This window comes from Chenopodium quinoa, unplaced genomic scaffold (genome assembly GCF_001683475.1).
Source record: "Chenopodium quinoa cultivar QQ74 unplaced genomic scaffold, ASM168347v1, whole genome shotgun sequence".
In the NCBI taxonomy this organism is placed as follows: domain Eukaryota; kingdom Viridiplantae; phylum Streptophyta; class Magnoliopsida; order Caryophyllales; family Amaranthaceae; genus Chenopodium; species Chenopodium quinoa.
The window spans coordinates 1,414,061-1,439,667 of record NW_018742577.1 but is presented as its reverse complement, the minus strand read 5'-3'; the positions used below and the strand labels follow the sequence as shown (position 1 = coordinate 1,439,667).

Sequence of the window (25,607 nt, the reverse complement as noted above, 5' to 3'; positions counted from 1 at the left end):
CAGACACTTGAAAGTAGAGAGTAAGGTAAGGGAATCTCTACCCCTAAAAACCCACACTTGATAGGATTTGAACATCTAACCTGTGGGATTTGAGATAAGGACCTTACCAAGTAAGTCAACGTTTTATTGTTGTCCAAAACAACATTACTTTTACGAGTATTTGATAAATTCAAATACTCACTGTATTTCTACTCCGTATCTTACATCAATCTCCTCGTAATTTGCTCAGACCAATAATTAATTCATCAATTACAAACTTTAATTTAAATAAAAAAAAAAAGTCTTCCTAAAACGTGTCAGGCTGTGGTTGGCTTATTAGAGCTCGTGGAAGATTATGGGCAGGCTAAGCGTGATATTATGTTGGCGAGTATTACGAGTTGAATACACACTTTATGGGGCCCATTTCCTTTGTTGGGTTCTTTCTTTTTTAAAATTCTGTAAATCTGTGTTCCGAACCACCCGGCCCCATACCACAAGCTGACTTTCTCTTACGTTGACAGAACCAATAACTCATACGAGTACAATAGAGTTATCTTATTCACTCCCTCCAAACTAAGGTTATGCTCTCCTCGTCTTATTTATGGGGCGTTTGGTTGGGGGTTCAAACAAAGGGAAAGGGAATGAGAGAAAATGAATCTCTTTGTTGTCGTTTGTTAGCCACAATTTTTCATGCCATTTCACCATTTTTATTTTTGGGTTTACCCAAAATTATTCCACCCCCATTCCCCACTCCCCCTACCTTTCCCATTCCCTTTTCCCAACCACCACCATACCCACATCAGCTGGTTGTTCACTACACCTCGCCCGGATGCTCACCGACTTCGCTGCACCTCGCCGGATGCTCCCCAGCCCTCACCCGACCCTCGCCGCCCTTCGCCTCCCCTCCTCCCATTCGGAAATCCTTCCCCCACCCACACATAACCCTTAAAAGAAACCCTCCCCTCCTCCAGAACCAAAGGCCACACTTCACCGGATGTCCGCCTTAGTGATTCGATTCCAGATCCATCGGCGTGGCTAGGTTTCATTTCGTGGATGGTTCGTGGGGTTGCTTGGCTGGATTTCGGTCGTGGTTTAGTGTTTCGATTCCAGATCCATCGGCGTGGCTAGGTTTCGGTCGTGGATGGTTCGTGGGGTTGCTTGGCTGGGTTTCGGTCGTGGTAGTTCGTGGGGGAGGCGTGGGTTTGGATTTGGGTTCGTATGAGTCTGGGTGAGGTGCGGCCGGTGGGGTGGCCGTTGGTTGGGCGGTGGGGTAGGGTGGCTGGAGAAGGTGGAAAATAATGAAGGAAGGGTGTTGTGATGGTGCTATGGTGGTGTGATTCCCTGACTTTAAAAAAAAAAAAACAATTAAATAACATGCTTAATTATAAGGATTTCATTCCATTCTCCTCCATTCCCTTTCTGCATTCCATTTCGATTCCCCTGTGCGAATTAAACGGCCCCTTAAAGTGTTTTGGGTAGAGCTTGGGCTAAAGTGTTTTGTGTAGAGTTTCGACATGGCTTGACTTGGCACGAGCCCATCACGAATTTGGCACAAGATGAGAGGCGCTCTGGTCGGTCATAAGACGTGCATGATGAAAATCATTCTCTAAATTTAGCGCAAGTCCAACGTGAGCATGATGGGTAGACTTATGTGTCAGCTTGCTTGAGCATGCATGACACAACTCGTGACTACCTTTGGTTTTGGATTACAATTTTATAGTTGAGTCTTGTTTGAGAGAACCAAGAGCTCATTTGAGGTACTTGTAGTGCGAGTAAATATGTATTTGAATTCACAACGGAAATGTTTTATATAATTTAAGGTTCAACACTTCAACTATTTAAAACAAATATTGAATAATTTAAACGCCTCTTTTTTTCAGGTTTTTTTTAATATCCCTCGTCATTTATACAGTTATTAAATATCACATGTCACTATGTCAGGCTTTGATTGACCACTTAATTAAGTTGCCATGTGTTAACCAAACTTAAAACTTACTAACTTTTCCTTTTGGTTATTTATAAAATTAAAACATTTTTTTATTTTTGAAACAAATATTAAAACATTATTATTGATAAAGATATTCTTTAATTATTGTTATTCTTTTATATTTGTCTTATTTGCTTATTGTATGGTGCTTATTATACGTCTTTGATTAATAATATTGTTTATTGTTAATATATCGGTTGTGAAGTGAATATACACATTGTCAAAGTTCTTTTGTTTTGCTTAATTACAGCTCAAATCGTCATATAGTATGATTAATTAATCGCCACACCATTCAGAGTAATAACCTTACTAAGTCAAACCCGGTTAAGACCAATATGTATGGTATGATAACTTTATCTTCTATCACTAAAACTCTAGATGGTCATATGGTATGGCTTAGTAACCAATCTTGTTAAGTGTCCATTACAAATGATTGGTGAATGAGGATTACTAATTAACATTCCATCCCATGGTTAATAGTAAGTACTAAGTTCACGTATATTGAGTAAAATTGGATAATCAAAGTCCTAATCCTACTTTTTTTTAACAAATTAAACGTTAAAGATTTGCTTCTCAATTTTACAATCTCTATAATGTTTTTTTTGGTGCAATACAATCTCTATAATGTGACAAGTCTATAAATTCTATCAATGACTTGTCAAATTTTTTTTTTTTTTTGAAACAAATTATTTTACTAACTAGAGTCAATGCTTTCTAACAAATTAAGTTCTCATTTTATTGGGTTTTGGGCAGAAGCCCGACAAATACAATTGACCAAACCTACCAACCATTTTGAGAGAATAGTTAACAAATACAATGGGTGGTACTGATCACCGAGGACCATTGCTAATAGGGCCTTTAATAATTAAATTTAACAAGAAATCACAGCTAAGTGGATGCATGATTCTCAAAGTTGTTTCTTAGTTTTTTGAATGTCTTAGGTAGGTTTTCAAATATCCAATTGTTTATATATTAATTACTTCGTATAAGGTTAAGTAATGTATAATGTAACAAGCTTTATTGGGTTGTCTAAGCTAAGTAAGGTTTCATCTTAAAATTATTTGGTGATAACTGATAGGTGGAAGCGTGGAGCTAGACAAGACTTGACAATAAAACCAACCTATACTTAGTTCTCTTACTCGAAAGATCTGAATTGAGACCCGAGCTCATACTTGAAAGTTGAAATCACTAATTTAATTCTGACCTAAAACCAACCCGATCTAATCCAACCTTATATACAGTCATTGTTTCTAATAATAATGGTCGATTATATTAATAATATAAGCATATTGACTATAAAATGAAAATGACTCGATCCGACCTCACTCGATCCAATATCTGTATATTCGAGCAACTTGAATATGAACATACCAAAATTGACTCGATTTGACCCCAATCTGAATGACGCAATTGTCACCTCTGCTGTAGAGATCCAACTAATGCTATGCTAGCTATTTTACCTCTGTTATTTCTTCAATGTGGGACAACTTATCTCAACTCACATGTATGTTATTTTTCAACTCTCTTCCCCCTCATGTGTGTTGATACCTTTTAATCTTGCACTTTGGATAGGATACACATTTCCATCCCCACTTGACCCTCTATAGACTTCCAACATGAGGTCAAATGTCCTCTAAGCTACTTGAGGTAATCACAAAACTGTTGGACTACTTGCTCCAAAGTCTATAGAGGGTCAAGTGGGGATGAAAATAGAGCTTCAAATCTTTCTATTCTACATACTAGCTTATAATTTTGGCTAAAGGATCATGAAATTCCGCTAGTGGGTTTAATTTTCTCTTACCAAGCTTAGATGTGGTCAATTTCTCCTTCAATGTGGGCTTGTGCTCGACCCAATAAAGTTTATCAAACATCATCTTCTATACACACTAACACACATAGAAATATAGTATATGCTTGGTCAGAAGCTTAGCTTGCATAATATTTTTGCGGTGGCTTAGTTTGCAGAATAAGTTCAAGAGATTTCGTAAGCCACAAATGAAAGTTACACTAAGCAATAAGATTTGAGTCAAAATTTGTGGATTAAAATGGGTGTGGAATTTGGATACATACAACTTTAGAAGATTAAAACGAATATCCAGTACCTAAACCAACTCCACTTTCTTCCAATTGGTCACTCCCATTAGTTAAAAAAAGTATGATGATTCAAATTAATTAATAAATTATACTTTGATGTCCACATTAATATATATACAAATTTAAGGGATTTTAATTTGTACAAACATTATTTTAACGGTGACATACCAATCAAATTTCTAATGTTGATAGGAATGGCTTAAAGCATATTCTCGTGATTTCTTTAAGTTATGCCGTTATGTTTCGATCTTATAGTCTTATAGACATATAGTGCTCGAAATATGCAAGTTTTCCGCCAATTTTGTGACAACAACCAAATAGGACACCATGCTACATGGGCAAATTAGGGTGAATACGGAAGCATTGAGTATGGTGCTTCGTTTCATAGATAATACTTCGTATATAATTGCATTTTTGAGAATGTTATTTGTCTCTCATGCAGCCTCGTTGTGTCATTTGAATATTTAAAGTGTTGATACTTCATTTACAAATTCAAATAACTGAATAAAGTTTCATGCTAAACTCAATTGGTAACTGTAAGAATAATTTTTCTATCTAATTCCTTCCGATCGTATTCTTTTTATTTTTCTTACTTTGACTTTTTTTGTTTCACAAAAAATTTCTAAATGTAAAGAGCTGAAGAACAAAACATTAGAGGGAGAGTATTGATAGATTATAAAGCCAATATCAAGGGTTTCAATTATCAGTTTAAGTTTTTTTGTTTAGTTGGTTCTCTAACAAAGTATCAAGAGTTAACATGACAAAAGGATTACGAGTTCAAATCTCATCCACTTCTACTCCTTCAGAGCTTTGTTGATTAAAGTTCATAGTTATTTTTGAGAAAGTCACATACATCAACCACAAATATGTAATCTTAAAACCTACTCCGTAAATATATGTATATTAGTTAGGGATGTCAGTGGGGCGGGTCAAATAGGAGACCCGCCCCATCCCCGCCCCGTTGGGGCGGTGATAGGTCTTGGTTTTGGCGCGTGATGGGGCGGGGATGGGGATAAAAACCATAGCCGCCATGGGTGATGGGGCGGGCGTGGATTTTAGGTTGTACCCGCCCCATCCCCACCCGCCCCACTTCGTACCCGCCCCATCCCCACCCGCCCCATTTCGTACTCGCCCCATCCCCATATCCATATATTTTTAAAAATAAAATTATATACTTTTATACTATTTTATTAAAAAATTATGTAAAATAAAATAGTAAATATAATACTTTGTAGACTTATATTATAAACAAAAAAAAAACGTAATATTAACAATAATTTTTTTTCTTTTTGCAATCTTAATTAATTATGAATGATTATGTATTTTGGAGGCGGGGATTAGGCGGGGATTTGGTGGGGGTAGATATCCAAGTGGGGGTTGGGGCGGGGATGGTTTTGGAATTGTACCCGTCGGGGCGGGGATGGGGATGAATTTTACACCCGCCGCGGGGATGGGGATGGAGATGGCTATGAAAATTTTAAATGGGGATGGGGATGGGAAGACCAACATCCGCCCCGCCCCGCCCCACCCCGCCCCGCCCTACCCTATTGACATCCCTAATATTAGTCCTCTGAGCCCTTTCATCTCTAAATACAATATAGGTTAGATTTCTATTTTAAAAGTTTTCCCAAAGTGTTAGTTCACTTACGACTTATTCATATGAAATACAAAGTATTATTTTCAGTTTTAACCTTAACGCCCAATATCTTGTGGTATTGTAAAAATAGATTCGCCTTGCATACCAAAGGGTAATCATGATATTTCAACTCAATTCTTCGAGTGACATTCACTTCAATTTGACACATTATTTATCCATCAAATTTAGCACATTTTTTATCCAAGGAAGGAGTAATACAGCCAAATTCCTTGGTATTATATATCCATCGATTTCGAACAATGTTACTCCTAATTATACTTTAGATCGGAAGGGTTAAAACTTAAAAGTTATAGCTCGAAAAGGAACAGGACCATGAAAAGAAAAGATTGATGATAAATCAAGTGACATTATCATTAATTGGGTGAAAAATGAAGGAAAGAATGTAATGCAAGCTGTATATTGACCACCAATAATTGTCGTTTACTCTTTAATCAGCACTTAATCTTGATTAAAATTGGATTACTAATTGCATAGCACACACACACTGGCACTCTTTTATTGGGCATGGACCAAATCGAACATCAATTTTCTGTCACACGTCTTTGGATGGGAGGCGAATTACCTCCCATTTGATGTCAAATTTAACTTCCCTTCAACTATGATAATGTTGGATATGGAATTACGGAGTATCAAACAAAGTTTGGCGTAGTTAGTTGGGGACTTACTTGGTAACCAAGAAGTTATAACATCGAATCCTCCCAACTTTTAGAGGTTAAAATCCTTTACCATTATAATTAAACTTAACATGTTTGCTAATGAGCTAATTTGACTATAATATATAAGTGCATAATATTAGAAAAATTTAATGTATAAATTTAAGTTGATATTATAAGTACGAAACAAAAGTTAAAGTGTCAAACTAGTATACGCAAATAATGTAAGTCAAATTGAAATATGAAGCAAATAATAATAATAATAATAATAATAATAATAATAATAATACTTCCTCCGTTCTTTTTTTATTGCATCATAGGGGTTTTGGAGGCAAAATTTGGTGGTGGGAAAAAATAAGAGAGAGAAAAAGTAAGGGTATATTGGGTATTTGCAGTGTGAACATAGCTATTTTTCAATTGTCCATGTAATGTAAAGATAAAATAAAAAGTAAGTGTGAAAAAGTAAGGGTATGTTAGATATTTGCAGTGTGAATATAGCTATTTTTGTCTTAAAATGGAAGTGATGCAATATTTGTGAAACTTCCCTAAAAGGCAAGTAATGCGATATTAAAAGAACGGAAGAAGTTATAATAACAATTAAAAAAAATGGATCATTGGCATAGCCAAGTGAAACTTAAATTAGTTCCATTTTAAGAAATACTTGTAAAATTTAGCCCCAAAGATGAACCACTCTCGGTGACTTTATTGACTGCTTGACTCATATACAGATACAGAGTAATATAAATATTCCCTCCGTTACTTCTCTCTGTGTATATGTGTGTGTGGAGCTAAAAGGGCGGGTGATGAGAATCAATTCTCAAATTTTTTGAAATTTAGAGGAAAGCTAACCATTTGATCTATCCCTCGCTCTCATGAATATATACTCGTAGTAACTATTCCGTAACTAGAAGATATTGTGAGAACTTGTTATACTAATCGATTCGGTTGTACCTCTTCTTATGCAAAACTTCAATTTCTTTGTACAAATGTCGTGTATACATGCGTAGTAATTTTTGTTTTGCATTTTTTTGTTAACCGGTTTGAGTGAAGGCAATTGACAAAATACTTTCCTAATGTGGTAATCTTAATGTTGCCATATACTTCCCCTTTCCTTTCTAGTTTTTTTTTTTTATTATTTTTTATTGTTAGTATTAGGGTAAATTGCAAAATAACACCATTAAAAAGCCACGATTTTGATTATAACACCACAAAAAAAAAAAACTTTTATAATAACACCACAAAAAAAAAAAAAGCCAAAAAAGACACATATCAAGTTTCTATTGATTTAAATGAATAAATTAATAAAAAAAATAAAAAAACTTACCCCTAACCCAGCCAGCTCCACCACCTTCCCCAACCGTCGCCGCCGGAACCTCCTGCCTCCACTAAAACCGGCGAACCAGTCCAACTTCCACCCTATTACCGCCGATTCCACTGCTTCTCCCCTTCCCCCTCCTCGAAAACCACCCCAAGCCCATCAAACCACCGCAAAACTAACCTGACCACCGCGCAAACCCCCCTTTCCTTCACCCTTGAAACGGCCAAATCGGCCATGGAAATCGACCATTCTGGGTTTCCATGGTCGATTTCGCCCATTTGAGGGTGAAGGGTTCCCATGGTCCATTTTCTTGGTCGGTTTCCCAGATCGATTTTCAGTGGTTTTCGATCGTTGTTTTCGGCTTCCATGGGTTTTAACGTCGGCTAAGGTGTTTCAGGGTCGGCTCGGGTGCTGGAGATAGGCTGGAGATGCCGGCGGTGGGGATCAGCTGTGGGTCGGGGTCGCCGGCGGTGAGTGTTAGGATTGCCGGTTGTGGTGGTTGGGCTGGGTTAGGGGTTAGGTTTTTTTTGTCTTTTTTAAAAAAAAAATTTCTTTTTTATTAATTTATTCATTTAAATCAGTAGACAATTGACACGTGTCTTCAAGGGGTCCCACTAACGGATCCGTTAAGTGATGGTGAAATCAAATTTTTGGTTTTTTTTTGTGGTGTTATTATCAAAAGCGTGTCTTTTTTGTGGTGTTATTTTGCAATTTACCCTTATTATTATTTTTGTAATATTTTTGACCAAAGGTGATTGAGAATACAATTTCCTTATTTGAAAATAGGAAAAGTGTAAATATTAAAAACACAGTCTATACTTTATCTTAAAAAACGATTACGGGTTACCGAATTGGTGGTGCATAAATGTTAGACCTCTTTTGTTCATGTTATTTGCAACTTGAAACCTGGTGAAATAGCTAAGAACCGATTCCAAATGCACATTTCTCTCAATCTAGAAGTAATCTTGAGGTGATTTGAGTTGGAGGTGGTTATATGATGTTCCAAGAACTTTGCAACGATAGGTCATATGCCTAATTCCAATAAAAAACGGAAAAGTTGTGGTCGTTTTATGAACAACTAATGAATCTGAAACTTGTTGTTCCATATTCAGAGCTTTTGCCTAGCGAGTGATGCGTTTTTAGTCGGTTTAAAGCTATTCCTCAGGGAGAGATTAGGGTTTCTTTTAGGGTTTGCTTATGTTATATTGGGAACCGTTGGTGAACCTTCAGATGTAGCTTTATGGAATACATATCTCAATTCTTTGTTCCCTTAAGACTTACACAAACTTAAGCGAGGTTTTAGTACATAATTAGAGATCAAACAATAAAAGATTACATACATATGGTGATTGATAATATAACTTCGTTACCAGAGAACTTGTAGTGTAAAAATTAAAAACACGGTTTATTTTTCTCTTTAAATAGAGATTGACGTACTGATGATTTATAATTGTTAATATAATAACCTTTTTTTTTATTAAAATTTGGCAGGTGTGTCATAAATGAGAGTTGATTGTCGTAGAATCGTAGTGGTAGTTTATAACTGTTAATATAATACCTTTTTTTATTAGAATTTGGCGAGTGTTTGATAAATGAGAGTTGAGAATGTACTTTGTTATGAAAATATCCAGACGAATCATAATCACCTTACTATATTAGAATTTGGCGGGTATCTTACTAATGAGAGTTGAATATCCACTTTGTTATGAAAATTCCGTTCATAACTGTCAATATAATTACCTTTTTTGATAAGAATTTGGCGGGTGTATCATAAATGAGAGCCGACTATCAGCTCTATTATAAAAAAAAAATGGGAAATTACAAAGTAAAGCATAGTCAAATAACTCAAATCAAACACATACTATCTCGAATTCTCTGTCCCCTTAAGACTTTAACGAACTAATGCTAGTTACTCGCACATGGTACATCACATTATTTTGACCTTAAACATTAATATTTTACCTCCAAAAGCACAAGTACAAATACAGTGATGATCGATACATCATACACGGTAACCGTATTTTAATTTTTTTGGTAGAGTAGAGTAGTCGGTTTGTGGGGGCAAGCGAAGAGAAGGTAGAGATTTCGAGAAAGCAAACCAAAAACAATGCCAAAACGCAATAAAAATTATTAAATCAATTCATAAAAATTATTAAACCAACCAAAAATAAAAAGAAAAATAAGATTCAAAGACTTCCTCTCAGAAAAAAAAAAGGAAAGAGAGGAGGAGAGAGAAAATATGCCTTCCATCCTCCTACCCACACATTCCTCCTCTTCCTTTTAGAGAGAGAAAAGGAACTGCCATTGTTACAACCACCACCACCTTCTTCTTCCTGCAACAAACAATCACTGCAAAAAATTCCCATTTTTATTTTTAATATATAAAAAATACCCACAATTTTTTTTTTTTTTTGAAATTCAATATAATCCCCCAATTTTTTCACCCACTATTTGACAAAGCTTTTAGCTTTTCCTTCCATTTTATCTCCTTTTTCTCTCTCTGTAAAACCACCCATTATTCATTCATTTTCTCTCTCCTCCTCCTCGAAAATCCAATCAATCATGAGAAGAGGAAGATCAACGGCGAAAACAACTCCAACCCAGAATGGATCTACACCGTTGGATCCAACACCGCCGGCGATGGGAATCAACGGCTCAAATGTAAAATTCCGAGGAGTGAGAAAACGGCCGTGGGGTAGATTCGCGGCGGAGATCCGTGACCCGTGGAAAAAAACCCGGGTTTGGTTAGGAACCTTCGATTCTGCAGAAGATGCTGCACGGGCTTACGATAAGGCCGCACGGCAACTCCGTGGCCCGAAAGCTAAAACCAACTTCCCACCTTCTTCCTCTAATCACCACCATCAAAACGACGCCGTTTTAAACCACCCTTCTCCGTTCTACCGAAACGACGCCGTTTTGGTTGACCCGTATCATCATGGAACCGACGGTGGTGGTGGTTGCAGCGATGCCGAGATGATCCAACGGCCAGCGTCGAGTGGGATGAGTAGTACGGTTGAGTCGTACAGCGCGTCGCAGGCGATTAGGATTCGCCACGCGCCGCCAGTGAAAGCGCGTGTTGTTCACGCGCCCGCGGCGGAGGATTGTCGGAGTGATTGTGATTCGTCGTCGTCGGTGATTGATGACGTGGATGGTGATATTGCTTCTTCGTCTGCTGCCGTTGGATTTAATAGTGAGGTGGTTTTGAAGCAGCCTCTGCCGTTCGATCTGAATCTTCCGCCGCCGGAGATTGATGGGTGTTTTCTCGGGTTTGAGGATTTTCCGACAACGGCACTTTGTCTTTAACGGTAAAGAAAAATGATGGTATTAATTTGATGACGAAAAAAAATATTGGGAAGAAGGAATTTGATGATGAAGAAAAAAAAAAACTGAGTGATTCTCTTTCTATTTCTTCCATTTCTCTCTGTTATGGGTTTAATTTTATGTTCTTTGAAATTTTTATGCGGAAGAACAGTAAAAAAAATGGGGAAGATTGAAAAATGAAATTTGGGTATGAAAATATATCATCATATATTATAATATATAATATATGATATGGTATGATGTTATATCATATGAATGATATTGGGAGAAGATTAACTTGTAGCTTCTTGTTTTTCGTTTTTTTTTTTTTTTTTTTTTGGGTTGGTTACAAAAATTTCCCCCTTTGATTTCAGGGGGGAAATAGTGATTATATGAGATCTGGGGGTTTCAGAGGAGAGAGAAAATGAAATTACAAAAATGGTGTTTGTTGTTGAAGGGGGGTTTGAAGATTAGAGAGTTGTATTACTAATAGAAAAAAGAGATCTGATGAAATTGAGGGAGGGGTATTTTAGGTCTTGTTTAGAAAGATCAATGCTAATACTCCCGCTTTTCATTCAACCCCCTCGTTGTTCATCACTTGTATTGTAGAGATAAAGAGGAAATTTCTATCAAGAATGAATGAGAAAACAAAATTTCTTATTTTTTATGTTGTTGTTGATGATGGAGTTTCGAGTTTCGTTATTTGTGTTCTTGATTTCGATTTTGAGTTTCTGCTTTTGCTGTAGTTGTTCATGAACTTGTAATTATCTTACCTTTGTGTGTATATGCTACTATGCTTGACATAATCCTATTCTGTTTATCAAATGTTGAAGCTGATTTGAACATTTTGAACCTTTTCTCACTTGTGTTTGTGAGGATTAATTAACCATCTAAAAGCTCAAAACTAGATCATTGTGTATTTGTGTAATATGCATATTTTAGCAGGTGAAATCGTTCCGGCGTGATTCTTGTTGTTTACAGATGATGAATATGTTTCATTTTACATCTTGCATTAATTCAATATGGAATTGTTCATTCTGCTCTCTATCTTCAATAGAGGGTTTTGAACACGTTCAAGGGTTGGTAATCTCCATGGATTGTTGTTTTATTTGATTTTTTCATCTTTGTATTGAATCTTAATTTTCATGTTGGTTGGATCGATATTATCTGAGGGCGATGTTGGTTTAGTCCAGTTTATGATTTTTCTATTTCCTCATTTTCGTCTTGTACTCATGTTGGTTGGATCGATATTAAGCCGAGGGCGATGTTGGTTAGTCTAGGTTATGAATTTTCTATTTCCTTATTTTCATGGTCTTGTTACTCTTGTACTCTAATTTGTGAATTTTTTAAAAAATTTCCTTAGCTCGAATTCTGTTGTTTATGCTTGACTGAAAATCTCTTTGAAGATGCCTTTAATTTGAACATTTGATAGAAAAACTAGACGCTTGTGTTTTGGGTCTTCCTTTTGGGATCTTTTGTGCAACATTTGGTTTACAATTCATCATCTTTGCCCTGTAGTTTTTGTTCTTTTCTCTTTTTTTTTTTTTTTTTTTTTTTGTGTATTCTTTAGAATTGGGTTTTTGCAGACTTTATTAGATTGCTATGATTAATTGCACAAAATCCTTTTGCTTGTAGGTGTGGAGATGAGTAATCATATCACCCCTCTTTACAGGAATCTTTCTTGATAAGATTTTTTTGCTGATAAAAGGCTAATTTTATTTCACGTCATTGATTAAAACTTTTTATTTCCTGGCATGGCATACCGAAGATTGAAGGATTCTGGATGCCTCTTCATTACCTTTTTTCGTCGTGTTCATTATGATTTTTATTTTTCTAGTGTTTGTAGAAGACTTGGTTATACATTCAGCGTATTTAGGGGCGTTATCAGCTGAACCATTGGCAGTTTTGGTAGCGGAAAAAAATTAATGAGATTCAGCGTTTTGATTAACTTTCCTCTATGCATTGGGTTATGCATTCGGCGTACTTAGGGGCGTAATTGGCTCAACAAGGGGCAGTTTTGGTAGAGAGAATGGGATTTAATGCTTTGTTTAACTTTCCTCTTTGCATTGGGACATTGGGACATTGGGCTATGCATTTGACGTATTTTGTAGCGTTTTGGGTTTAATAATAGGCAGTGTCCTGATTATAATAGAGAGGTTAAGTGATTAGTTTATCCTTGCTATATATTTTACAAGTTTGGTTTTGAATTTGGCATACCTAAGGGCGTTTTTGGTATCCTCGGAAAAAATCGAGGGGCATTTTGGGAAGAGAAAGGGATAAGGCCATCTATTAGATTCATTTAACCCTTCATATATGGAATTTTGGTGAGTGTGCCATTATGAGCTTTGGATGTAATGTGTGGGTGGGAAGTGGGAACTAGGGAAGGTGAGGTGATGAAAACTTTGGTTAGGCATAGTAGTTGTATCACTTGTATGAATGTTGGATTTTTTATATCAAATTCTAGACCTACCTAAATGTGTTACTAGATAACATTTTGACCTAAAAGCTTATTGTTTTTGGTGCATTATTTTTGTCATCCACCTCTCATTTTTGGTTCTGGTTGTTGATTTTTAAATTATGTGAACAAATTTAGCAGCTGGAAATTTGTTAGAATAATTTATATTTGACGTGTTATTTAATTGGTTTTTTCTTTGGTTCTTCCGATGCTTATTTTTTCTATTCATATTTTGTGTAACGGAAATAGTTTCTCCTTTTTTTATTAGATGTATCACTTTCCCCTTTGGTTAATAAAATCGCTCTATTTCTCTTCTATCACATTGGGTCTTTTTATTATTCTCCCTTTCTACTCCAAAATTGCCTAGAATTTCGCAAATACAAAAATGATGCAACTAAAAAAAATTGGGAGAAGTGCATAAGCAAATGTCAATCTTTCATCACTATACATTATGCGCCCCATAATACAATACTCATTTATCTTCAATATTCGCAGTCAATCTAAAAACATTGTTATATTCGTTTTAATGTATAGTTTAATCAACTTATAATTTATATTAATATGTAATGAATTATCACTATGGTCAAAAGTTTGTTTTGGATACCGCACAAAATGGAAAAAGGCCTAGGATGAAGAGTATTTCGTATAGCAAAGATCAAAATCTATTGAAGTTTTGTGTTGGCTTGGCTACATTTACTTGTTAATTTGTTATAGTCCAAAGTTGATAAACAATGTTTTCGCTTGCGTAAGTTTTGTTACAATCAAGGTGCTTTGTGAAGTATAATTTTGGACCATATACATATATCTTCAAAGGCAAGTTGTCGACTGAATGAGTTGATTTCGTGTCCTTTCAGTATGAATTTTGACGAGCACTTTGAGTGCTTATTATGCGTTTGATGTATTATGCTTGTTAATCATGCAATTTGGCGACCATTACTTTTTGGTTTATGCTTGTTAAGCTAACCTTTTGCTCCTATTGATTTTTAAGAGCGACCATGGCATACTTGAAAAATACATGTATTTGTAGATGCAAGTATTTTATACTAGTCGAAATTGAAGTTAAATGTTTGAGCAAAAATCTTTTACTTTAAGACCTATTTTTTGCACAAGGTAAACGCTTGGGCAATTATGTACGGATCAATACTCAGCATTGGCTACGATTTCCTTAGAAAGTTACATACAAACCGTGTGCTCACAAGGTAAATGCACGGGCAATTATGTAACACACATCATTGGCTATGATTTCCATATAAAGTTATATAAAGATTAATTCGCGTCATTATATTTTTATTACCACCTATTAAATGTGTCGTTTAGATATTTCAATAGTCTTGCTTTTTTAACAGTTAATTTGAATCTATATAATATTTTGCTGGAAAAACATGCAAATAAGAATCCCTTTTCTTCTTCATATTGTATTCTAACGGTCTATTATGAGAAACTCAATTTAACCTGTCACACAATCTATATTGTTAGAGAAAACCTATTTGTAACAACCAAGGGGCAAAAGATCCAAAAAAAACCTTATGTAAGCAATACGTTGTTAGACTCGAGTAAGGGCACTAATAACGCGTTTCGGCCTTTTTATTCAATGTATTGTGAGTTTGTGATACACGTAAAGATAACCACTAAATAATGAGTATATATTTAGGTTGTGAGAATTTATAGGTTTTCTAAGTTGTAAATGTGTGTATTGAGGATTGAGAAAAGAAATTAACTAGGTGGTGAATTGGTTATGGTCTTAGTTGATATATCAATTCAACATGCTAGTGATATTCATTGTTCATGGAGAATTTGGAGGGCCATGTCGAATTACAAAATATGTTGAAGAGGTTTTAAATTCTTTGAATTGGAAAGGGGAAAAACAGGAAAAAAAAAAATGTAAGAATAAGTTCTTTCTTATCTAAGGAAGAATATAAGTATTTTCAATTATACTCTCACGCTTTATAGAACTTGACGTATTTATTAAAAATGTGTTATGTTAATAATAATGTATAAAAATCATGGTTTGATTCCAAAAATATACAAGCACACAGTCTAAAAAATAGGATTACATACATGTTCGAACTGTTAATTTAAAAGTTCTTACTAAAAATTGAAAAGTAGCTTAGACTTATAAACAATAGGATTTAGTTTCTTGATCATTTTTTTTTTGATCCAAGCTTCCTCAACTTATCTACTAATAGCAACTCCAATGGCAAGCTAATTATTAAATTAGCTTGTCATGCCACATGAACTTTTAAGCTAATTGTCATTTTAGGTACTTTGATCAGCTCCAATTGTTAGCTATTAGGTTAATATTTAAAATGAACCCTACCTCCTTAATTTACGCTTTTATGTTTTAAAATATTTACTCTAATTTGTTTTATTTTGGCAAGTTCTTGCCAAGCTAATTTGCTTAACCAAGCTAATTACATTTTCTTGCTCCAACGGTCAAGCTAGTAGTTAGGGATTGTTTAATATTGCAAGCAAGTCCCTATCTATAACCATTGGAGTCGCTCTAAAAGAAATTACGTTAAATAATTAATACCCTTTTATTTTTGGACGGGAACTACGTTAAATACCTGATTATTAGTTTTAATATTTTCTAAAAAAATAATTAATTTTTTATGCAAAATAAGTTGAAAGTCAAACAATCAAGGTTTTTTTTTTTTTTTACCTTCCACTTGAAATTCCTTCTTGTGATCAAAACATTTTACTGTTATTTAAAAAAAAAAAAAAAAACATTTTACTGTAATGATGAACCTAATATTGAAATTTATCGTCCTTCGGCTAAGGACACACAAATTATATAAGTAATGAGTAAATTTGTCATTCAAAACTCATTTTACTTTTACTAATTTCAACAAACAAAAAGTATTAAAATAAGGAAAAGCTTGTGTTATCAAGACTCGAGAGCATCTAGAATGGTGCTTTCATTATAAATTAAACACACAATACTATAAGTCATGACAATTGAATTCACCTTAAATATAATCAATAATATCAATAATATAATACTAAAAACGAATCTGAGATAGAACTTGCCATGTTCTGATTAAAAAATTTCCCGCCACTTTTACTTTTTTTTTTTCGAATCTTCATGCATATTAATATATACATCCTATGATATCTAACTTTTAATTTGGCAGCTATATTCTAAATATAATCTATATGCATTCAATGAAAATATTCTAACATATCTTTCATACATTTTATAATATGTATTTTCTATAATAAACTACATATACTATGTATATAAGGTAATATTATTAGAATAATGTACTACTCCCGTACTCCATATCATTCTACATCGTATTTTTCCTTTGAAAGTTTTTTTGCTCCAACCAGGATTAACACTTTAACTTTTAGTATATATTTGTTGATTTATTTATAATAATAATAATAACACTACAATTCAATAACTATAAATATAAAATAAAAATAAAAATAAATTTGATTATTAATTGTCACAAAAAATAAGTCACTTAAATTTGTATAAAACACTTGTGCCGGTCAAAGTATTCTATAAAATATTGTGCCGGTCAAACACGTGCCAACAAAATAGGGACATATATATGGAGTATATAAGTACATAATTACATTGTACGGTTCCTCAAAAAAAAAAAAAAAATTGCAGGTTATAAATAACATTAACTTTCATTCTTAATATATAAAATCCTATAATCATGAAATTTGTGTTTTTTTTAAATGTTTAATGATCAATACGAGTAACTTTTGATATCAATATAACATAAAATTCAAGTTAGTTTTTTTTTTTTTTGGATTAATACCGTTTTTTAATCCCAACTTTAAGGTGGGTTATCATTCTTCATACCCAAACCGGTCAACAAAAGTCAAAAACCTTCTATTGTAGGTTACTGACACGTGTCGCCACGTGAGTGGTCCATTGTATGGTTTTTTTTTTTATTGAACCAATTTTTTTGTTTAAAAAAAACAGAAAAAAATTTCCTTATTGGTCAAAAAATAAAAAAAAAATAAAAAAAAATCTAAACATCCAGCCACGCAGCCACCAGTGGTTGTGACACGTGTCACTTTAACAAAAAAAATAAAAAATTAACCTATTCAACCGGTAACCGGTTTTTGGGATTGAAGAATGATAACCCACCTTAAAGTTGGGATTATTGAGCAATAATCCAAAGTTGGGATTAATAAAAATAAATTGGTGAAAGTTGGGATTAAAAAACGGTATTAATCCTTTTTTTTTTTGAAAAGAAATTCAAGTATTTGTTTCAATTAAAATATTGATTTCTTCAAAAAAATTATTGTTAAATTAACATAGTAATTCATGATTAGGTTAAGTAAAAACCGTGCGTTGCATGGGACTTAAACTAGTTAAATCAATAAAAGTGGTCCAAACTGTTGGTAAAAAAACTGTTGAAATCAATAATAAATAAACAATTAGAACTTTCCGAGATTGATGATCTCAAACTCTCAATCACGTCGCGGAACAAAATCTATTGCCTTAGAAGCGAAATACGCCACCAACCGGTACAAGTTTTCTAATGACGCACACCCTTCAAGTTTAACGCAACTTTCCTCGTAATTCGTGCACCTAAGCCCGAAAAAATGGAAGTACTCAAGAACGGTTCAGATCTCAAAAGGTAGGTTTGTGTTTGAGTGTTTAGGGTATTTCAATAATGAAAATAACGTATGATGGAAATAATAGCCAAGGAGTAGTATTTATAGGAGTAATAAGAAAAGGAAATAAGCAGCACAAGCCTCACGCAAGGCCCATACCCACGGCAGGGCTGGTGAACTATCGCTCTCTAGCGAGTGAGCTATCGCTCAGCCTTGCCGTAGACTTCATGAGCTGCGAGCTATAGCTCACTCGCTGGTGAGCTCTCGCTCAGAATGCAGCAAGAGTCTGCCAGCAGTAGGCTCTCGCTCGGACCTGCTGCAGGCCATTGCGGGCATCCGAGCTCTAGCTCTCTTGCTAGCTCGGTCTTGCACGGCTCACCAACTTGCATGCTACATCTTTCTCTCGTTAGCTCCTTGCGCACTCACTTGGTAAAACTCCGATTTGCATTACTAGAAATGCAAAAACTCCAATACAAACTTGTATTTGCTCACATCCTGATTTGTGACCAAAGTAGGTTTAATTAGGAAGCCAAAGGAAGTTGGCAAAAACTTCGCTTATTAACTTTCCAATGTGTTACTCCTACAACTCTACAACTCTTAAGAATTTTGAAAGAAAGAAAGAAAGAATTAAAAGCATACACTTGTATCATTGTATGTTGTACTAGTATATGGTTAGAAACTTAGAAGTTAAAACTATAGATTTATTTACCAAAAATTATCAGAAATTCATTTTCCATGAATTAGACATAAATAAATAAATAGAGGGAGATGGAAAACGAGTGGATTGCACATCTGGCCAACTTTGACCTGCAAATTGCTAAAGTTGTTTTTATAAAATTTTTAAATAATATTGTTTGGTTGGTTGAGCGAATGATGTATAGTTTTGTGGCTTCTACCTCCCTTAAAAACTCCAATCTGGATGCCAAGCTACACGCCTCCCAATACCGGCCTTCTATTTATTATTTATTTTTTATTTTTTATTTCATTTTTCATTCAACTTTCAAATTTGGCATTGGTTAATTATCCTTATTGGGCAATTTTTTTAGGAAAATTTAAGAGGAGTAATTCAACTTTTTATCCGTTCTCCCATATTAATCCCACATTTTGATTATTCCTCATTAATTCAACCTTTGCCCCCCATCTTCCCATATCACACCTTGCAGGTCACCTTACCCTTTCAACTGGTTACCCATCCACGTGGCACTTCCTAATTGGTCAATTTTTTATTTTTTATTTTAAAAAATATATTTAATTAAAAATAATAAAAAATGAAAAAAAAAAATCTCTAAACTCCTTCCCCTTTTTCCTTCCCTAACCTTTCTCACTCTTCTTCCTCTTCAGATTACAACCACCGTCACCCCGCCCCCACGCCGCCCCGTCGTTAACCCTCTTATTACCTCGCGTCTACACCCAACCCACCCCTTCTCGTTATTGTCGCTGATACGTCCTCTCTTTTTCTTCTCTTTTTGTTTCATTTTATCACCACCATTAAAGTTTTCAAGTGTGAGGTTTTGATGGTTAAATTTAACCATGATAACTCTAGATATAGTGTTTTCAAGGTTAAATTTAACTAAATAAAACCATAGTTGAAGTTTTTAAAGGTAAGTGTGGGGTTTTTCGGGGTGGTTTGGGTTTTAAATTTGTGTGTGATTTGGAGTTTGCAGTGGTTGTGTTGTGGTTCGTGCCATCATGGTTAGTGAGGTGGTGAGGTTCGTGGTGTTGATAGGTTTTGGTGGGCGTGGGTTATAGTTTGTGGTGGTTGTGGTTCGTGGCAGGTAGGGATGGTATGGGTTAGAGTTTTGGTGGTGGTTGCTGTCGGTCAATGGGGGTTTGTGCGGCGACAGGGAATGGTGAATCTGGTGATGGTGTGTTGAGGTTGGTGGGTAAGGAAGGGGAAGGGAGGTGAGGTGTTAAACTGATAATGGAAAGGAGATGAGAGAGAATGAAGCTAAAGAGAATGGTTGGTGGTGGTGGGTTGATGGTTTCGGCTAGGTCAGGTTAGTGGTTTTGAGTCGAGGTAGGAGTGCGGGAAGGGTTTCCGGTCTGGGTTTGGGTAAGTGGGTTAAGTGGTAGAGGAGGTGGTGGTGGTGGCTAAGTTGCGGGTGATTGCAAGAGGGTGGCACGTGGCTGGCTAGCTGGTTGACAGGGAAAGGAGGGAGTAGTGGGACGACTTGTTTGACGGGGAAATAGGGTAGGTTGACGGTGAAGTGAGGTGGTGGCGGGAAGGTGTAGTTGTGGTTGTTTTGGTGCTAGTGGTGGCCAAAGGTGTAGTGGTGGTTGTTTTTGGTGTAAGGTGATCAAGGGTGGTGAACGGAGGTGGAGCTTTGGGTGGTGAACGGAGGTGGAGCTTTGGGTGGTGGTAATGGAGGAGGATGATGGAAAATGGTAAGAGGAAGGAGAGGGAAAGGGATGACCTGTTGTTTTGGTAACTGGTCATTTGGGTTCATTTTGGGAAGAAGGGGGGGTAAAGGTTGGATTAATGAGAAATAATCAAAAGGTGGGATTAATATGGGAGAACGGACAAAAGGTTGGATTATTCCTGTTAAAATAAAATAAAATAAAAAATTCCCACTGTATTTCAATTATTCCTTTATATTTTAACTTCTGATTCAATATGTTTTTTTATGGAAATTCTAAATTAGGTCCTGCTTTTTCGAGCTTCTAGATAGGGCAGAGCAGAGCAAATTTTAGCAGAGCAGAGTTGATTTCTGCAGAAATAAGCAGGCAGAACAGAGTAGAACAGTTTAAAAGAACAGGGCCTTAGTATTGTATATATGTATTAGTTAAAAAATTATTGTATACATGTATTTGTTCAATAATTATTGTATACATGTACCAATAAAAGTGTTGGCTCACTTGATAAGTTTCTTACTTCTAATCCTAAGACCAAAAACCCATAAGGATTGAGGTCTAATTAAAATTCTCCTTACCATAGAAAAAATAAACAAATATTATTGTATACATGTAGTCATTCATAAATACATTATATTGTGTACTTGTATAGAATTAGTGACAAAGTGTGTTAGTCAAACTTGTGTAACTTTGTAGGGTTAGTTATTTGTCGATATTAAAGCTACTCATGGCTTAGAAAGAGTTCGAGGGTGATCAAATTTAGATAAGATGGGCTTTGTTTTCCTTACAATTAGCATTTATTTTATCAAGAGTAAATTTCAAATATTGCATACAAGTTAACTTAAGAAATTAAGTAAAGATAAGTTAGGTTCAAATATGTAAACTTACTAAATAAGGGAGAAATGAATGAGGCTTTAGCCAACTAGACTTGTTAGGCTTATTAGCCAACTTGACTTATTAGGTTACTATCATGATTTTTGACCCATTAAAAAATAACAAAATGAATTATACAGGTAAGTTTGCGCTCAAAAGACAAAAACAAGGCTGGCCTAGTGGTTGGAGGCCTCCTTCCATCCTTTGAGATGGGTTCGATTCTCACCTTAAGCAAATAGGATTTCTAATTTTCCCCCAACTTGCAAGGGAATTCTCCTTACCTTTAAAAAAAAATTGCGCTCTAAATACAAAAACAACATAAAATAAAAATTAAGAGCTTATTTGATCTTCATATAATTCAATATAACGTTCTTTTGTCACAACTTTATGAAATTATGATTCTAAATTTTATTTTCTTTCAAGAAAATAGCGCACATCAACTATCAAATGTAGGATTTAAGTATTATATAGTATTAGTTAAACTTGTTTACCAAAGTTGATGAGCATATAATTTAGAATTGATTGCTCAAAGTCAAAGGTTGATGAAACTTGATCTGACTTGCACTCTTGTAGCGATCTTGGCCATAATTGGATCATATTGAAGAATGAAGAACGGCCTTTGTTGATGAGAAGATGGAGGACACTAATGGAAACCTTTTTATTTTTGGTCTAAATTAGAAACTTTATTAATTAATTCGGTCCATAAATTTGATTAGGATTAAGTCTAATCATTTATAGTCTCATTTGTCCTCATTCTCAAATAATGTCGAAAGGAAGAAAACCAATACACTCACCACCTCTACATTACTTCATATATTAAATAATTATATATATTATATACATTCAATTATTCACAAAGGTATTCATAGGTGTTGGATGATAAGATAGGACTACTACTCTCAGGCAGAAGCCAGAATTTTTTTATTAGAAGGGCCAAACTTAATAAATGTTTTAATATTTCAAGGACAGATATAATATTCAAATGATGTGAAAAAATAGTGAGATCAAGTTTTATTAAAAAAATTAATGAAAATGTATGGAAAAGGGAATCTAATGCCTAGGGTTGTGGTTTAACTTATTACTCCCTCCGTTTTCGTAAAAATGTTGCACAAGCTTTTAGAAAAATTATAGGGTAGGGATCAAAAGATGAATATTATAATATAATATATAGTTAGATATATTTAATTGTTAGTAGGAGAAAATAATAATAATAATAATAATAATAATAATAATAATAATAATAATAATAATAATAATAATAATAATAATAATAATAATAAAGTAGTGTAAGTAGAGGTGGCATGAGAGAGAAATAATAAAATAGTGGTGGGTCCTTATCAAATAAGGTGAAAATTGTATAATACACCAGAGTGCACCATGCTCATGGTGCACCTGGTGATGTGGCATAACTAATTAGCATTAAATTAGTGGAAAATAAAAAAAATTAGTGGAAAATAAAAAAATTTGGGCGAAATTATAGGGAATTATTCCCTTTAAACTACTTTCAGTTTTAAATTATTATCCTTAATGGACATTTTCCATTTTAAAAACATTTTAAAGACATTTTTGGGTTTCAATAATACAAAATATGTTCTTTGAGATAACGAGTGACGTATAAATTCTTTTTTGAATTATCATATATCATTAATTTTTATTATCGTATGTTCTTTGAGTTTGATCAGTGTGTTCTTCAGGTATGAATTATATGTTTTTTTACATTATATTTTATGCTATTTTAACATATTTTGAATATTGAAATTTAATTTGAAAATGAAATCTTGGTTTTTTCTTAGTTGAAAATATTTTAGAGAAAGAAAACTAAAATTATTATGGAAAGTTAATTTTTGGAGAGAGAAAAAACAATTTTTGGGAAATGATATCTTTAGTAAAGATTTTTTCCGTTAAAGTGTAATCTTTCATAAAATTTTAATAAAGTTTTTATCACGTTCTTTTGGTAATGTCTTTATGTTCTTTAATAATGCATGTTCTTTGTTAAAACACAAATATGTTCTTTTTCAAAATCCTGCATGTTCTTTTTCAAACAGCTAAATGTTCTTTCTGCCTTTTATTTTATTTAACCAGGTGCACCATGTGCATGGTGCACAAATCATGCATTGCAAATAAGGAAGTGTTACAATTATTATGAGATAAATGTAAAAAAGAAAGTGTTGCGATTATTACGAAACAGAGTGAGTATATGAAATATTCGTAAAAGAAAATCTCTACGAAATACTTAAAAACAATCTTACAAAAATGTGAGGAGCAAGTCTCGAACTTGTGGCCCCCAAATAGATTACTTTACTCTACTACCAACTCAGCTATAATGCATTTAACATAAATTTTGCTACATTTAATATATAATCAAAACCAAGGGGGAGGCCATGGCCCACGCCATCCCCTCCTCGATTCCGCCACTAACTACTCTTAGGAATGAATTTTATCACGGACAAAAAGATTGGGGGCGTAATTAGTTCGATTTGGCCTGTTTTGTTCAACTTATTTTCATTTATTTCAGATTTAATAAGATTAGATAAATTAAGTTCAGGAAAAATAAGTTTAGAGTTCAGATTAGTTCAGTTTAGGAAAAATAAGTTATGATAAGGGTTACTCAAGTTTAAATTATAACTAAAATAAGTTTTAATAAGTTCAGATAAATAAAAATCAGATAAATAGTACACACCATTAGTATCACTCATCAAATTATACAGACATGAAAGTTGAAGTATGATCGAAATCCTTTACCGCACCTTAAAAAATATCGGTAAAATTTTCGCTTAGTAATATTCAATGGTAATCTGAACTTGTCTAAGTACACTTATAACTAAGTACACTTGATGTGGATCGGATAATAGAGAAGAAATGAAGAATATGCTTCATGCATATGCATTAATGGATAATGTGGATCACATGATCCTCTCGTTTTTGTGATTATTTCTTTCACATGATTTTGCAGTTTTTGTATTTTTATTATATGTGTTAGATTGAGGAGGATGCTGATTTAGTTGCCCACTTGGATAAGGCTAGATAAGGTCATAAGGGATGTTTCTTTATTAACTTTTGTTTGTTATAAGAGTATTATTTTATTCAATGGAGAAATAAAAAATTAAAGAGCTTAGACTACAAATAAATTATATTAGCACTACGTATAATTAAATTCATTTGTCTATACTTCATCACTCTTATCTTAAATAATTAGGTATGTTACATACATGGTATATAATTTATTGATTGGTTGAATATGAAAAAGAAATTATAGGTTGAAGCATCATCACCATATGACTCCTCAAACATTACACATGAATGAATTATAGAAACTATTGATATTGATTCAATGATGAATAACTCAAATACGAGTTAAGGATAATTACAAATTGAATATTAGTTCTAAAATATAAGCCCAATTGGTTTGTATAAAGTAAATTAAGATCTTGAGCTATTGGTAGATCAAAGGAGAGACATACCAACATTTTGAAAATGATATGTGTAAGGTTGATGTGACAAGTTGCTTAGAGCACGATGTCAGTAAATGTTGATTGTCTTAAGAAAGGCTCGTTTAAACTAGTATTAGAATGTCATTAATGGAGGGACGAAGAAAATTAATGAGGGTATTTATGCTATGTAATCCTAACATATTTCAATCAACAAATAAATGAGTAATTTGTTTCATAATTCATGAATTCCCAATTAACAACTAATTTTCAATCCGCTCTCAAATCCGAAAACTCTTATTTTTCAAGTCTCATATGCAAAATAAAGCTTTTAGGCCTGGCAATCTAATAATCAGGGATCGTAGAATTGATGGAGGATTGAAGCCTTGAAGGCTCAATACCTTTTTTGTGTGTGTATGTGTGTGTATAGAGAATGTTGCAAAGGACACTAATGTAGATAAACACTTTAACCAACTAAATAAGCCGAAATTCACAAGTTCAACAATCAATATATTGCTCATTCATTGCTATATAACGACACATTTTGTTTTTTTTGGGCTCTACAATTCGATTGGCATTGCTAAATAGTAAATTTATCTGAATCTGATGGGCCTTCGTAGTTAGTCTGGTTGACTTTTTGGATTTTTTGGGCTTATTGGGCTTGCCTTTTTCAGGCCATTAAAAGGCTTGATGGGCCTGGGTATTATTACAGGTCTCAAGAGTAAGAACTATAAAATCATGGCCCCAAACCTTAATCCAGTTTAGTACAGTTGCACAACCAAGTTTTTTTTCGAAGTATATTATTTTATTATTATCACTATTAATTTTTTTATTTTTTATTTTTTTTCAACTTAGCACAACTAAACTTTAAAAATTGATTATTAACAATTTAATTTTATTTGAGAGGTATATTAAGGTTATCAAAATAGA

At 34.0% G+C, this 25,607-nt stretch overlaps 1 protein-coding gene and 1 long non-coding RNA gene across 2 annotated transcripts; both read left to right on the top strand.

The window, feature by feature from the left end:
* Window positions 1–9,825: 9,825 nt before the first annotated feature.
* LOC110720903 (ethylene-responsive transcription factor 3-like) lies at window positions 9,826–11,655 on the top strand. Its single transcript, XM_021899987.1, has one exon. The coding sequence runs from the start codon at window positions 10,251–10,253 to the stop codon at window positions 10,989–10,991; it is 741 nt and encodes a 246-aa protein (XP_021755679.1). The 5' UTR covers window positions 9,826–10,250; the 3' UTR covers window positions 10,992–11,655.
* A 6,117-nt stretch (window positions 11,656–17,772) lies between these two features.
* Window positions 17,773–20,902, top strand: LOC110720902. Its single transcript, XR_002511368.1, has 2 exons — window positions 17,773–20,551; window positions 20,667–20,902. It is a non-coding gene; the product is annotated as an uncharacterized LOC110720902 (long non-coding RNA).
* The last annotated feature ends 4,705 nt before the right edge of the window (window positions 20,903–25,607 follow it).

Bases quoted from the DNA above. Each gene is read 5' to 3' on its own strand.
- LOC110720903 (XM_021899987.1), top strand. From the start codon at position 10,251: ATGAGAAGAGGAAGATCAACGGCGAAAACAACTCCAACCCAGAATGGA.